Below are 15,062 nucleotides of genomic sequence, written 5' to 3'. Positions count from 1 at the left end.
AGTACTAACTAATGCTCTGCCAAACAATCTCATTCTTAATGGACACTGATCCCTCTAAGATAAAGCAAAAGGCAAAACAGGACACACCCACAGTCATATATTCCTTCAACATAATTATTAACTCCATGAGTTGCTGCAAGAGTACTTTGGCCACAGAATTATAGTGTTGTCTCATTTGGAACATGTGTTGGATAACAGCAGGTCAGTCACTGCTGCGATTATGGACGACAAGACACAGAAGCTTAGCCTGAAGCGGGAACTAGGGCTGGTGGGAGCTGTATCCCTCATCGGAGGGACAATGATCGGATCCGGGATCTTCATGTCCCCGCAGACGGTGCTGTACACCATTGGCAGTCCTGGAGCCAGCTTGGTGGTGTGGGCATGCTGTGGTGTGTTGGTGATACTGGCGTCTTTCTGCTACGCTGAGCTGGGCACTGTCATAACAGAGTCAGGTGGAGAGTACATCTACATCCTCAGGACTTCAGGACCAGTAGTTGCCTTCCTGTTAATCTTTAGTTCTGTGTTGTTTGTGAGACCTGCTGGTGTTACTGGCATCGCGCTGAGTTTTGCCCAGTATGTCGTAGCTCCGTTTTACCCAGACTGTGCCCCTCCAGTGCTGCTGGTGAAGTGTGTGGCTGCAGCTGCAATTATAACACTAGCCACTGTAAACTGCCTTAACGTTCGCTTTTCAGTGTCAGTCCAAGTGTTTTTTATGGTGGCCAAGGTCCTGGCCCTGGCAATCATTATAATTGGAGGTGTGGTGATGCTCGTCAGAGGGCACACTGACAACTTTGAAGACTCCTTTGAGAACACAAACTTGGGCATCAATCCGATTGGTATTGCTTTCTACCAGGGACTGTGGTCCTATGATGGCTGGAACAATCTGAATTATGTGACGGAAGAGTTGAAACGTCCAGAGGTAAGTACAAGGGGATAAACAGTTTGAGTGTCAAGTGTCATTGCACTGAAGGGAAACCCAATAAGGAGGCACACTGACATTGGCTGTTCTCCCCACCATCACCCTAAAAAAATAAGGTGGAGAAAAACAGTAAAGTCTTATAAGAGATGGATCCCATCATTAAAACTATTATACCACCCAAGCAAGAATATAAAGGATTCAATTAATGTTTAAGCTTTTATATCCGCTATAATACACTAGATTTTCAATGTCATCCTACATGACATACACTGTATAATGTCATGTAGGAGTGAAGTGAAAATCTGCAAGGAACAAAGAGCAAATGTACTGTATGTTTCAAGAAATGTTAATCAGTATCAGACCTTTATTGAAAAATTAAAAAGAAAATGTATTTTATAAAGCGATGATCATCTCTGTTGGGAAACTCTTTCCTCTGGCTGCCTACCAGACATACAAAATGAACCAGCTGTGGTAGCAGGCACATTAAGACAAAGTGTGATGACTGAGGCAGGACAAGGTGATCCACTTAGACAGTCACAAAAGTATTATCAACCAACTGCTGTAACCACACTCGTGTTCTAAACTCACACTAAAATAATAAATAAGGAGTCCAGTGACCCAGTCAATGTTTAACACCATGCCTCTGGGACACTCCTTAGATCACTCTCTATCTGATCTACCTACTGCTTTTTGAATGTGGAGGGGTTTTTATAAAGACCTGTTGTGGGTTTGTTTGGTTATTTGAGTCAGCAGTGTGTTTGTTGTGTGTCAAGAATCTGCTTAAATTTACCTGCAAAACTTGCAAAAAAGATGAAAATGTTTCAAGTGTAGTAGGTACATTGCAGTTTTATACTAACCCTGCTGAGAGACTTGCCCCTTGTATCAACTCAGAGCCTTTGAAATTAAAGTATGCCACTAGTGGTTTCATTTGTAAGGAGTAATAATACGATCACTGTCAAAATTTTCAGGGATAGAAATAATTTGGATTGTTTCATCTTTGGGTTTGTGTCACCATTATACTGACACTAGAAGTTGTGTCAGGTTATAAGAAGCTCTGCATAACTACTTATAATCTCAAGTCTAGTGAAAGGTTAACTTGTTGTGGTGCATCCTTTTCTACAGGTTGAGGGTATAGAGGTAATAATGAGCAATGATTTCATTGGCAATTGTGTGTGGTGTGACTTGCCTCTTGTGCTACACTGCAACTTACTGTCTGTGCAACATTATAACAATGTGTGCTGTGAAAGCTCTGACACAGTTCGTTTCTATCTTCTGCTTCAAGGTTTTTCACAGTTCCAAAGTATCACATTTCCCTAAAACTAAGTTTACAGTAATTCTGAAACAATGCAATATCTTACATAGTCTGCAGAGCATAAAAAAACTATTTTTAGTCCTGGTCATCATGTCGAGGCACTTCTCCCTGTGATGGGCTCTGTCTTGATTTAGAGTTTATTGAAAGGGTAATTTCTTCTCATATTGTGACATAGCTGTGACGTTACATGACAGTAAGCATATGATCTACAGCCAGTTCAGAGCATGTCAAATGTCCTCTGTGAATGTCTTTGAGGAGGCAGCAGAACTGGACCACAATGAAGAGTGATAAACATAGACTCAATCTGAAGATGGAAGTAGGGATTATAGGAGCTGTGTCATTCATTGCTGGCACCATTATAGGATCTGGGATCGTCATATGCCGCCCAGTATGTGCTGTCAGCTAGCGGCAGCCCCATGGCCAACTTTGTCATATGGGCCTGCTGTAGGTTGATAGCCATGCTGATGGAGCTCTGCTATGCTGAACTGAGAACAGTCATTCCAGAGTCTGGAGAGTTTATCTACATTCAACAGACAACGGGGGGAGTGGTGGCCTTTATATTTGTCATCAGCTTCTTCATTGTCATGAGGCCTGCCAGTGCCACAGGAGTCGCTCTGAGTTTTGCTGAATACGTTGTGGCCATGGCTGTACCCCTCCACAGCTGGTGGTGAAGTGTGTAGTTGCTGGAGCAACTGTGGTGCTGGCCAGTTGTTGCAGAAGCAAGAACTTGTAGGAGGCCATGGAGAAGAGCTTACAATTGGCCTCAAGCATTCATCAGAAATACTCATGAAGCTGAGGCAGAACCTTCTCCACACAGTTTTTTAGGCAGAGGGACTGCTGACTTTGACTGGGGATATTGTCAGGCAGTGTAAGGATCACTTCAATGAAGTCCTGAACCCAACCAACACAGCCTATGTCGAGGAGGCAGAGTTTGACGAAGTCTTACCCATTTCCCTGGCAGTGGTCACTGATGTGATCAAAAAAGTCTTGGGGGCTCTCTTACTGGGAACAAGTTCTAGGGATGGATGACATTCACCCTGACTTGCTGAAAGCTCTGAATAGTGTTGGAATGTGTTGGATGACACCCCTCTTAAATGCCTGGGGACTGGCAAGCAGGGTTAATGTTTACCATTTTTACTATGTTTACCATTTTTTGGGGACTGGAGGGTGTGATCCAATTATAGAGGTATTAAACTGCTCAGCCTTCCAGGGTGCTGAAAAGGAGGCTTCAGATGATTTGTAAAGCCTCAGATTCTGGAGGAACAATGCTGATTCTGTCCAGGTCATAGATTAGTGGACCAGCTCTTTATTATTGCAAGTATACTGGAAAGGTCAAAGGAGTTTAACCATTCCGGTCTACATGTGCTTTGTGGACTTGGAGATAGCTTACAGCTGTGTTCTTTGGGGCGATTTGTAGGGGGCACTGTAGGAATATGGTGTGCCAGAGATATTGCTACATGTCATCTGGTCCTTGTATAATTGGAGTGAGAGCTGTTTCTATATTATCGACAAGAAGTCAAGTGCATTCCCTGTTGATTTTGGGCTAAGCAAAAAGAAGAGATGCAATCCTGAGGTCACCATCCCAGGCACTCTCCACCCCTCAGCTGTGCCAAGAGATTCTGTCCTTCAATCCCTTATTACTGATTCTAGTTGTTATTTTCAAGAACAGAATCAAGGACACAGCATACCAATTTACAGAGTCCTAAAAATGTTACTACTATGGATTTGGATAGAAACTCATAAATATCAAACAGTCTTTGCTGTAAAAAAAGAAAGAGTGATTTGTCTGTTAAGAGAATGCAACTGATAGTAACGAGCAAAGTCGAAGATGAATAATCATTACACACCTTGGTTTAGTGGCTGTTGACAGGTGATTTCACCTCGTACTGATTTCACCTTGTACTGTTGACCTATTACCCAATAGTTACCAGTTAATCGACAGCCAGTTCTCAGCATGTCCAGTGTCCTATGTGAATGCCTTTAACGAAGCAGCAGCACTCAAACAATGGAGAGTGACAAAAACAGACTCAATCTGAAGAGGGAAGTTGGGATTATAGGAGCTGTGTCGTTCATTGCTGGAACCATGATGGGATCTGGGATCTTCATATCTCCCCAGTATGTGCTATCTACTATTGGCAGCCCTGGGGCCAGCCTGATTATATGGACCTGCTGTGGGTTGGTGGCCATGCTGGGGGGGCTCTGCTATGCTGAACTGGGGACAGTCATTCCAGAGTCTGGAGCAGAGTTTATCTACATTCTGCGGACAGTGGGGAAAGGGGTGGCCTTCATGTTTGTCTTCAGCTTCATCATTGTCATGAGGCCTGCCAGTGCCACAGGAATCGCTCTGAGCTTTGCTGAATATGTTGTGGCCCCCTTTTACAATGGCTGCACCCCTCCACAGCTGGTGTTGAAGTGCATAGCTGCAGGAGCAATTGTGGTACTGGCCATAGTTAACTGTCTGAGCGTCCGCTTGGCCACACTTATCCAGGTGGTGTCCATGGTGGTCAAAATGCTGGCACTGGCAGTGATCATTTTGGGAGGTGTTGTAATGCTTTTCCAGGGCAACACCAGGAGCTTTGATAACTCCTTTGAAGGAACAAATGTTGGTGTCAGCTCCATTGGCATTGCTTTCTATCAGGGCTTGTGGTCCTATGATGGCTGGAACACTTTGAATTATTTAACTGAGGAGCTGAAACATCCAGAAGTAAGAGTTTCACAGTTTATTATTCATAAATTAAATTGAGAGATTAAAGGATTTTTTGTGCAATCAACCATGGTAAACTGTAGGTTCTTTCATCTTTTTTGTCATTCAGTGTTCATTGATTTTGCTGGGCAATCAGTCAGCCATTCAACAAAACAAGAAATTCACATTGCCCAGGAACACCAAATTCCCTCATACATACATCTTTTTTAAGATAATACTTCTATTATGAGCCTTTTATCTTAGAGGCTTTTAGTGAATAAACAAGGTGACAGTAAATTACAAAATGAGTGGATATGCTGAGGTAAATGTTTAATTGACAGAATAGAGCTGCCACTGCAGTCCAGTAAAAAGGTGATCATATCCAGATAAGGGATTGCTGCATAAAATTACTGGGCATACAGAGTAGTTAATGTTAAATTAAGGTAACCTACCTTGAACAGTTTTACTGCCTCTTGAGCTGTAATGTTTTGTCTATCTTGATGCTTGCAGTCTTGTGTGTGTGTCTGCTCTGTAAGAGTGGATAGCAACTACAGTACCTTGTGCTCTCTAATTTTTGTGGCCATGGCTGACAAAGAACCTGAAGCCCTGAAGATGAAGCGGGAAATTGGATTGATTGGCAGTGTAGCATTAGTTGCAGGAACCATGATCGGATCCGGTATATTCATGTCCCCACAGTTTGTATTGGTCTATGTGGGAAGCCCTGGAGCAAGTTTGTTGATCTGGACTGTCTCTGGAGTTGTAGCTATGTTTGCAGCACTGTCCTATACTGAGCTTGGGACAATCATTCCTGAATCTGGTGGGGACTTCATCTACATACTGAGGATCTATGGTTCATTTCCTGCTTTCTTCGCAGCAATCACTTTTATCCTGGCTGTGAAGCCATTCGGCATTGCAGCAATGTCATTTAGCATTGCAGAGTATGCCATAGCACCCTTTTATGTGGGCTGCCACCCTCCACAGCTGGTAGTGAAGTGCGCTGCAGCTGTGGCCATACTGATTGTTGCCATAGCCAACATCTTGAATGTCCGCATTGCTGTCAGAATCCAGGTGGTCTTCTTGGTGGCTAAGGTGCTGACGTTGACATTCATTGTAATTGGAGGGATTGTGGAGCTCATACAGAGCAGCAGTGTCATTGTGGAGAATTTAAAAGTTGAGAATGCGTTTAAAGGCACTCAGTATTCTTTGAGCACGCTGGGAATGGCTTTTTATCAAGGACTCTGGTCTTATGCTGGCTGGTACAACTTGAATTATGTCACTGAGGAGATGAAAAGACCAGAGGTGAGACTTTAAAAAGCTGGATTGTGCCTGTTGATGACCGAAAAGCAAAACCTCCTCTCCGAAAAATGCAGTTTTTTGAGAAAAGTAAAAAAAACTTGTTTTCTTACAGAATGCTATTTATTAAGGATACCCAGTACATAATACACTGTTTTTGGACTATATTATTATATTATGTGTTAACAATACCGACTACTGCACCTCTTCCACTTAGTGCATTGGATATTCTATTATTTATTCAATATTTTTCAAACACAACAGTCCTTCTGGTCAAGATTATGCAGGAAAAACATGAATGTCTTATTGCCAAACTGGGAGGAAAATGATAGTGGCTAGCTAAATTGTAAAAACTAAGATGAACAGTGTTACTTTTTGACCTTCTCCTTTTCATAAGTTTATTTCAAAATAATTTATAAGTTCATTGAATATATGGCAGTTCAGATCTTCAGTTAACATGCTTGAAAGTTTCTATATAGACTGCAACTAAAGCGTTAAAGGTGTCAGTGCTGTGTTACATAAAGGCAATCATGGTGTGATTGTAAGAAAACTTTTTTATTGGTGCAATTGCAGTCTTATCTAACTGTGATAAAGGTATGTGCCTGTGATGTTATCATCTTTATCGGTGCAATTAATATAAAGTAGAAACATGTAGCAACAAGCAGCAGTTAAAAAACAACCTGAATATTTTAAGAGAAAAAAGGTAAACTGAACTTTTTATTTGACAGCAAAAACAGATGAAGCCATTATGGGTGTCATGAAAGATTTTCCCTCACCAGTCTAGTTTTTACTAACTTTTCTCACACAATAGGTAGTTCATGATTATTTTATTCAGAAATTTCTTTAAATGGTAATGCTGTTTTAGTCTTGTGACTAGAAAGTCTAGTATGATGACAATGTGGCCTTGTTGTGGGCATTTGGGCCTTTCGAGAAGGGATGTAAATCATTTTCACTTTATTGACAATGGTTAAACCCTCTGTGAGATAACACTCATTGTTCATGGCAGCTCAAAAAGAAACTACAATCAGCCGCTTGAGCTGAATGCTTAAAATATTGTCGTGGCAAAAGGTCTAAAATATGTGTAATTGTACAGACTATTACTAAAAAGCTTTCAAGTTTTAATAGAGATTATTTTAGATAATTTCTGTTGTTAAACTCTTGGCACTTTGTGCACCAAACATTCTTTTTTTTCAGATCTATGTCTTATTTAATAATAGAGGAGTGATTTTTGAGGGTTTGGAGGGCGATCCTTTTTCACACAGAACAGGTGGGGTGACTACGGTAGGGAAGATGAATACTGCTGAATAAAACATTTACTTCATAGCTGAGAGTTCCTGAAAATTTTACTCTGAGCTTGGAAGATGGTTGTTCCTTTGAATGAATCATTCTCATATTCAAGTTAACATTGTGTTATTCAGCTACTTTGAATTCCTCTGTTTGGCCCACAAACCATGTAGATCAAACCTGGAGAGAAAGAATTTTTGTCTAGCTTCAACCAGCCACATTTGTACAAAATAAATATTTGGGGGGGAAAAGCACAAAAACAGTCTCCATACAGTGCATGTTTTCAACCCTATCTGTACGTACATATTAACCAGAACATAAAATTTTTTTTTTGTTTTGTTTTTTTGTTTTTTTGTCCTAGGTGAATCTTCCCAGAGCAGTTGTGATAGCAATTTCCCTGGTGACCGGCTTGTATCTGCTGGTGAACGTGAGCTACTTGACAGTAATGACGCCCAAAGAGCTCATGTCCTCCAATGCAGTGGCAGTTACATGGGGGTAAGACAGATGTTGATGTTGACAGATTCAAGTAGACAGGCACAGATTGATAGTTTGACTTGCTGTTTCTGGTGTTAAAATTGCTTGTTATTTAAGGGGTTTTAATGTGTTAAGACTTTAGAGAAAGAATTGTGTTGCAGCTTTTGTGAGAACTTTAAACCCTTTTCCACAGGAATAAGGTGTTAGGAAGCTGGGGGTGGATCATGTCTGTAGCTGCAGCTTTGTCTGCTTTTGGTTCACTGAACGGGACGTTTTTCAGCGGCGGCCGTGTGTGCTTTGTTGCTGCCAGGGAGGGACACATGGTGAGAATCTTTCTAACTTATAAAAATGTGTATCATTGTTTTAAAATAAGATTGCTGTAACAGAGTTTCACTCAGTCTTGTTTGTTTTGTAGCCAGATATTCTGGCCATGGCTCACGTCCGCAGACTGACTCCATCTCCAGCATTGATCTTCACCACTATCGTCTCCTTGCTGGTTCTCATCCCTGGAGACTTCCAGAGTATCGTCAACTACTTCAGGTGAAGGCTGGCTCTGCATTTATTCTTACTTTCTTTTTTTTTAAAATGCAATCTTTGTGTGTTTGTCTGACATTCCTCTTCATTGCTGTTGTCAGTTTCACTGCCTGGTTTTTCTATGCCATCACCCTGTCTGGACTCATCTATCTCAAGATTAAGAAGCCAGAGCTCCCAAGGCCATACAAGGTCAGTGTCACACATCTGCTCTCAAAGCTCTATCATCATAAACAAACATTTGTCTCAATTCTTGAACACCAGATGAAAATCAGCTTGTGCGCTCTTGTTCTCTTGTTCTTCCTTTCTCGACAGGTTCCCATTATTCTCCCCATATTGGTCCTCATTGCAGCAATATTCCTTGTGCTGGCACCCATCGTAGACAATCCTCAGATTGAATACCTCTATGTGTCTTTATTTATCGTGAGTGGAGTCATAATCTACATACCTGTCATTCATTACAAGCTCTGCCCAGGCCTGTTGACCAAGTTAACAGTGTTCCTGCAGCTGTTCTTAGAGGTCGCCCCGGCTGAGAAAAATCTGTGATTTGGACAGAAAAATCCAGGAGAAAAATGTGTTGTTTTGTTTTGTTTTGTTTTTTTGCTATGATACTTATGAAACATTGCAGTTTGCATTCAGTGGCCATTAAATATTTCCTCCCACTTCTCTCGACTACTGTTAACACACAACAATCTGCCTGTAAAAATGCTCCAAAAAGCATTAATCAGTTGGAGTTTACATTTGACTGTGAAGCAGTCTGAAATGTTCAATGTGCCCAGGTGCACTTAGTTTTCTTTTCTTTGCTGACATTCTTGAAGAATTGGAGAGCACATTTGTTTGTTTTGTTGCATGTGCAACAATTTATCACATGTGGCTTAGCAGAATATGAACTTTAATAGCTGTGAATTTCTGTTTCAGTTTATTGTGAACATTTATCTGCAGCAGGTTTCAGACCAAAGATCCATAAAAAAAAGTATTCTGGACGAATTTAGCAACAACAAAAACCCTTTATACATATATAGAGATTTTGGAGGAGCAAGAAGAGTTATTCTTGACTCCCTCTATTCCTGCACAATATACAGACACTAACGACAGCTCTCACTGTCTGCAAACTCTTGCACTGATACCACAGTGAGAAAAACCACCGCAAGCTAAATGCTCTACTTTTTAGCTACAAGGGAAAAAAATTCTCACAATATTGCGGCTCCTCCGAGGTGCATGAAACAAAAAAACCAAAGAACCAAACTGTAGCAAACTTTGTCATTAAACACTTACTGTTACATAAACATGACTTGTGATTTCAATAATATGATGCATCGGAAATATTGTATGAAAAGAAAACAGGGTTTTTGATTTTTGTTCTAACACCAGCATATGATTTATAATTTCTTATGACTTAATATTTATATGCCATATATTTTGCTACTGACAATGTCTGCTGTATTTGTTTTGTACTGTATTTGATTTGTGATAAAAATAAATACAGTGTGGATAAATTATTTTTGGGGACTTAAAATTCAAATAAAAACAAATGAAAGAGATTCTGTGAATTTAAAAAAACTTTATTAAATAATTGTTATACACCGGAAGGATAAACAAGACATGGCCAATTCACAGTGCAACTTTCACATGACAAAAGATTGTTCGACACAAAACAGGGAAGAGATGTATGGGGAAATGTATGTGTGTGTGTGTGTGTGTGTGTGTGTGTGTGTGTGTGTGTGTGTGTGTGATGTACTGTGTATGCACATGCAGACCACATTTTTTAAATAATCTGACACTTTGATATTTTCATTTGCTGAAAAAATAGCCTTCCAGTATTTTTGCTTGCAAGCTTGTGAGTCTCGATATCTGCTGATCCAATTAGAAAGAAGAAAGAAAATTTGCTGTTTTCCAAGTAAAATAATGCTGCAATGTCGGAGTAGTTTGCTCTAAATCACAGATTCTCAGTTAACCAACACAGTTCAGTCCAAAAAGTTTAAGTGTTTAATTTCTATGTGTCTTCGAGAGTCCTTATGTCAAAATTCAGTTGAAGCATCACTCCGCTCCTGTCTTCTTCTCTGTGCCGTTAGAAGTGTTTGACTGGTTTTCAGATGCATCTTCACTGCTCCGTCCCCCTGCTGCACTCCCGCCCCCCTGTAATGACTGGTGGTACAGCATGTGAAGTCGCTCTGCGTCCATGTCTGCATCCTCCGCCCCCTCGCAGCACTTTATCCAGGGCTGAGGAATGGCCTCGATGCCGTAATGGGCCCCAGCAATGGCCCCTGCCATGCAGGCTATGGTGTCTGTGTCCCCTCCCAGGGCCAGGCTGTACGCTATTGTTCTCTCCACGCCACAGTAGTTCTCTGGGAGGCTTTCCCGGGGCTGCAGGCAGTGGAGGACGCAGAAGATGGCAGTAGGGACTGAGTGGAGCGCTGCAATGCCGTTACCTGGAAGGAAAAGCAGGAAATGTTGAGGGATGTGAAAAACTAGAATGTGAGTTGCAAAACTGAATATAGCAATAAATTCTTACAACAATTAATCGAGAAATTAATTCAGATTCTGCTGATTAATCAATGATATAAGTAGTTGTTAGTTGAAGCCTTAGATACGCCAGTAGAAAAAATATAAGAATATAGAGTTTGCATGCAGGCCATGGAGGGACAGAAAAGGATGGATGGACATAAAAAACACAATCAACCAGACAGTAGGAAAGATGAGAGACAGATACTGACCCAGTTCAGAGATGACTTCCTCTATGCTGACCTTGCTCCTGCTCATCAGGTCTCTGATTCTATGAAGACGCTCACAAAACGGCTTCTCTGCTTCCTTCAGGCTGAACAGACACACCATGTTAAAGGAAGATGGACACTGAAAAATAACACTCCCAGTACAGCCTGAATTGGTCATTTTTGGGCCTTAAAACTATATTTTAAAATGAAATAAATGTTCCATGTTTCCTGACTGCTAACCCCAAAACAGACCTCCACAGACAGCCAAAACTAGACTTAATCAGATCTGAAGCAACCTTATTCATGTAGTACTTACATTCTGGCATCATTTTGTGACGCCTTGTCTCCCTCCACTTCCTCCATCTCTGTGATTAGCCTGCTGATGAACTGCTGAGGCAAGTCTAGCGCCCCCTGCAGGGAGAGGTGGACAGCCAGTGCTTGCAGCACCGCCCCGTTATAACCCAGAGAACAGGAGTGTGTCAGCATGGCGCCCAGACGTGCAAACTGGAAAGAAAAGAGAAAAAAATAAATAAAAGCAATGGACCCACATGTCAGTATATAACTTTTCTGCTATCATGCAAACAACATTCAGTTTGAAAGTTTTTGATGTTTTGTGACTGACTCACAGCATTAATGAAATGACAAACATTACAATTCATGGCAATGTGCGTAGCTTCAACATGCATGTCAACAAGGATGAAGTTTAGCCCACAAAGATGTCCACTGCTCACCCTTTTAACATCAGCCTGAACAGGGAAAGCCAGAGCGAAGGGGGCCGCCCTCATGGCCCCCCCGTTCCCAAAAGAGCCCCGACCATTAAACTGGTCCCTGGCTGGCTGGTACACGTCACTGAGTTGAGGGGAGGACAGCTTCTTCAACACCTGGATCACCCCAGAACCATAACCACGACCTGGAGATGTGCTGTACTCCTTAGCAAACCTAGAGGGGTGAGACATCAGGGCTTCACTGTGTGTGCGTGTGTGTGTAAGCACAGCTTTCAATTTACTTCACAAGCTTTTGAACAGTATTTTCACCACAACACACAAAAGTGTCAACAGCACACATTTGTATACCTGCGAGCCATGTCCTGCTCATCAAAGCCAGCCCGGGTGAGAAGAGACTGGATCACACAACGTGCCATTGCTGTGTCATCACTGTACTCAAGGATACCTAAAACACACACACACACACACACACACACACACAGATATAAATTCACCTTCCTCAATCAAAAGGCCTTTAACAGACTACAGTTTATACAAAACTCAATAGCAATGTGTGAACTAGCACTACATTTACTTTCCTTACACTTTTTATTTTTGCATTTTAAATGCATTACATGACCAGGCACCTAGCTACATCCCTGAACTGTCACATCCACAACAAACCTTTACTCATCACCTGAGATCCTTTTTGCACTTGGTCATTTGATTTTCAGTATTGCTCAATACTGCTGTTGCTTCCATGTTGTACAGCACTTGTAAAATTTGTGTTGCAGTGCTACTTATTATTATTATTATTACTATTCTGATAATCTAATATTCCATTTTCACCATTTACCAAGTAACAACATGTTAAATGTCAATGAATTTAACAATGTGAAATGCAGCTTGGTTTTCTCTGTTTTAAATTGAATACTTTGGGGTTTTGGACATCACTTTGGGTTCTGGTTATTTTCCCACTGTTTCCATGTCTTGCAGTTAATTACAGTACATTAAATTAAGATGAGCTATTCAGAATACATGCATGGTTTTAAAAAGTGTTAAACCGCCTATTTAACGCTTCATTGACCCAGATTATCGCCCCAGTATAGTATCATATATCTGACAGATGCAGGCTTGCAAAACATTAACAGCCCTATTTTATAAATAGACTTTTCAAGCTCTTCTTCAACACGGCTCGGCATGCCTGAAGAGTATAGTAGTCTGTGTTTACAGAGAGGAACCTAGCATGTTGCAATCTGGTGATTCAGAGGTGTCATCCTGTCACTGACCGTTTCCTTTAGTCTCGTCGTCCAGGCTGTTGAGATGCTGCAGCACACTCTCCATGGGAACCTCCTCCGCTCCCTCAAACTCTCCGCCGACACAGTCGCCCAGCACAGCCGCCACCAGCGCTCCCCTGAACCGGGACAAAGACGCCGGCCCCCCCGCTGCCATCGCTCTCACTGCCGTCACTGCCATTCATTAACCGGAGAACAAGATTCTGAAGTAAACTGAGAAAACAGTCTGCTGGTCCGCTGACCAGGCTGCCAGACAGGGAGAGGATACAGCACAAGTGACAACAACAACAACTAATGTCCGCTCGGCTGTCCCTCTCATCTGCTTCCTGAAAACGAGTTGATGCCTGTTTGACCTGTTTAGGTCGTCGCACATAGAAATGCTGATAAATAGAGTGGGCTTTCATTAAGAAGGAGGCTGCAGTCTGATCTGGTTTATCAATTTCTATATAAGGAAACTAGGTGGATACCGAAATGAATATAATAAATGCGAAAAAAAAATTACACTTTAAAGGACGGGTTCACAAAGTCTGTCTTAAAACAAGAGTCAGGAGCCCAAATTAAAATTGAAACATGTTTTTCTTGCTGTAATCATTCCTTCTGTTCATTCTGACCATTAGAAGATCCCTTCATAATGCAATTACAATGTAAGTGATGGAGCCAAAATTCAGAGTCCTCCTTCTTTGCAAAAATGTATTTAAAAGTTTAGTCCAGATTAGTCAAATCAAGTAGATATCTTTCAACATTACAGTCTTTTTAGTACCAAAATTCCTCTTTTTGTTACTATACTTCCACCGCAGCTCAACAGGGAAACACTGTCTGAGGAAACACAAAGAGGGAATTTGATGCTAAAAAGACTGTAAATGTGGCAGATATCCACTTGATATGACTAACTCAGACTGTTGAAGCCTCATATAAGCTTCACATCAACTTTTAAATGCATTTTTGCACAAAATGACTGTGTGGACACACTGTGGATTATCACTTACATTGAAAGCACATTTGAAGGGGATCTTTTAACAGCCAGTATGAACAGGAGGAATGATTACAGCGAGGAAAACCTCTCTCAATGTTCATATGGACACCTGACTGTTGTTTTAAGACAAACCTATCCTTTAATATTAAAAAATTTGAAGGGGACACTAAATTTACAACAGCATTGAAACATAAAAGGGCTTCTGAATAGCAATGACAACTTAAAATAGAAAAATATTTTTCAAAAGAGAAAAAATAAGTGCAATTTTTAAAAAGTAGTTTACTGAGTTTTACAATTGCATTATCCAAACTTAGGTATGTCCTGGGTGGTTTAGGATGCACGTTATTCTTGACTGATGAGTTCACTCTTCTCATGCCCCTTAAACGATTGTATTTTGCGCACATACATGTAGTCTTACGGTAGAGCCATACATGCGTTAAGCTCGCCCTCTGCTGGACAGGAGCTCTGAAACTGACGAGAAGTGAATGTCTTTGATTTAATAGTAAATTATTAAATGGATAACTGAGTTAAAATACTAAAACTGCGTACAAATTACAGAACAGTGTCTTCTCTCCATGTGGCCTCGACCTTGTTCTTAATTGTGCATCAATTGTGGAATTTGCTTAAAGTGCACAAATTTAAGAACAGTGTGACCACAACGTGGCAGCATGTCTACCAATCAAGAATAAATTAATTAATATAACTGTTGATCCTTTTCTTATCTCTTACACTTACAATGATATAAAACATGTATCTAATCCATTACAATTACCTGATTAATCCTGTCAAATTTACCCTCAAGTGAAAGTGATTAGGCCTATGTTTACTAAAAATTGTAAACATGCATAACATCTGCAAACTTAAACAGTTTGCAGATGGTATG

General features: G+C 41.0%; 2 protein-coding genes across 4 annotated transcripts; one reads left to right on the top strand and one right to left on the bottom strand.

The window, feature by feature from the left end:
- Positions 1-127: 127 nt before the first annotated feature.
- On the top strand, positions 128-10,037 carry zmp:0000001267 (b(0,+)-type amino acid transporter 1). Of its 3 annotated transcripts, none has more exons than XM_067614064.1 (6): positions 128-919; positions 7,853-7,986; positions 8,159-8,288; positions 8,381-8,505; positions 8,601-8,688; positions 8,812-10,037. In XM_067614064.1, exons 1-6 carry the CDS (start codon positions 221-223, stop codon positions 9,040-9,042), a joined length of 1,407 nt encoding a protein of 468 aa, XP_067470165.1. In that variant the 5' UTR covers positions 128-220; the 3' UTR covers positions 9,043-10,037. The 3 variants fall into 3 exon arrangements, with proteins under 3 accessions (XP_067470165.1, XP_067470166.1, XP_067470163.1); XM_067614065.1 differs by lacking the exon at positions 128-919 and adding an exon at positions 2,797-4,935; XM_067614062.1 differs by lacking the exon at positions 128-919 and adding an exon at positions 4,974-6,213.
- A 294-nt stretch (positions 10,038-10,331) lies between these two features.
- On the bottom strand, positions 10,332-13,563 carry adprs (ADP-ribosylserine hydrolase). Its single transcript, XM_067614066.1, has 6 exons — positions 13,201-13,563; positions 12,281-12,377; positions 11,939-12,146; positions 11,524-11,711; positions 11,211-11,311; positions 10,332-10,925 (listed from the first exon to the last, which is right to left on the bottom strand). The coding sequence occupies exons 1-6, from the start codon at positions 13,385-13,387 to the stop codon at positions 10,534-10,536; spliced, it is 1,173 nt and encodes a 390-aa protein (XP_067470167.1). The 5' UTR covers positions 13,388-13,563; the 3' UTR covers positions 10,332-10,533.
- Positions 13,564-15,062: the final 1,499 nt, after the last annotated feature.

The sequence above is a fragment of the Thunnus thynnus genome, chromosome 16, assembly GCF_963924715.1.
Source record: "Thunnus thynnus chromosome 16, fThuThy2.1, whole genome shotgun sequence".
NCBI classification, from domain to species: Eukaryota; Metazoa; Chordata; class Actinopteri; order Scombriformes; family Scombridae; genus Thunnus; species Thunnus thynnus.
Note: the sequence above shows the minus strand (reverse complement) of the source record. Positions and strands in the feature narration are given on the sequence as shown.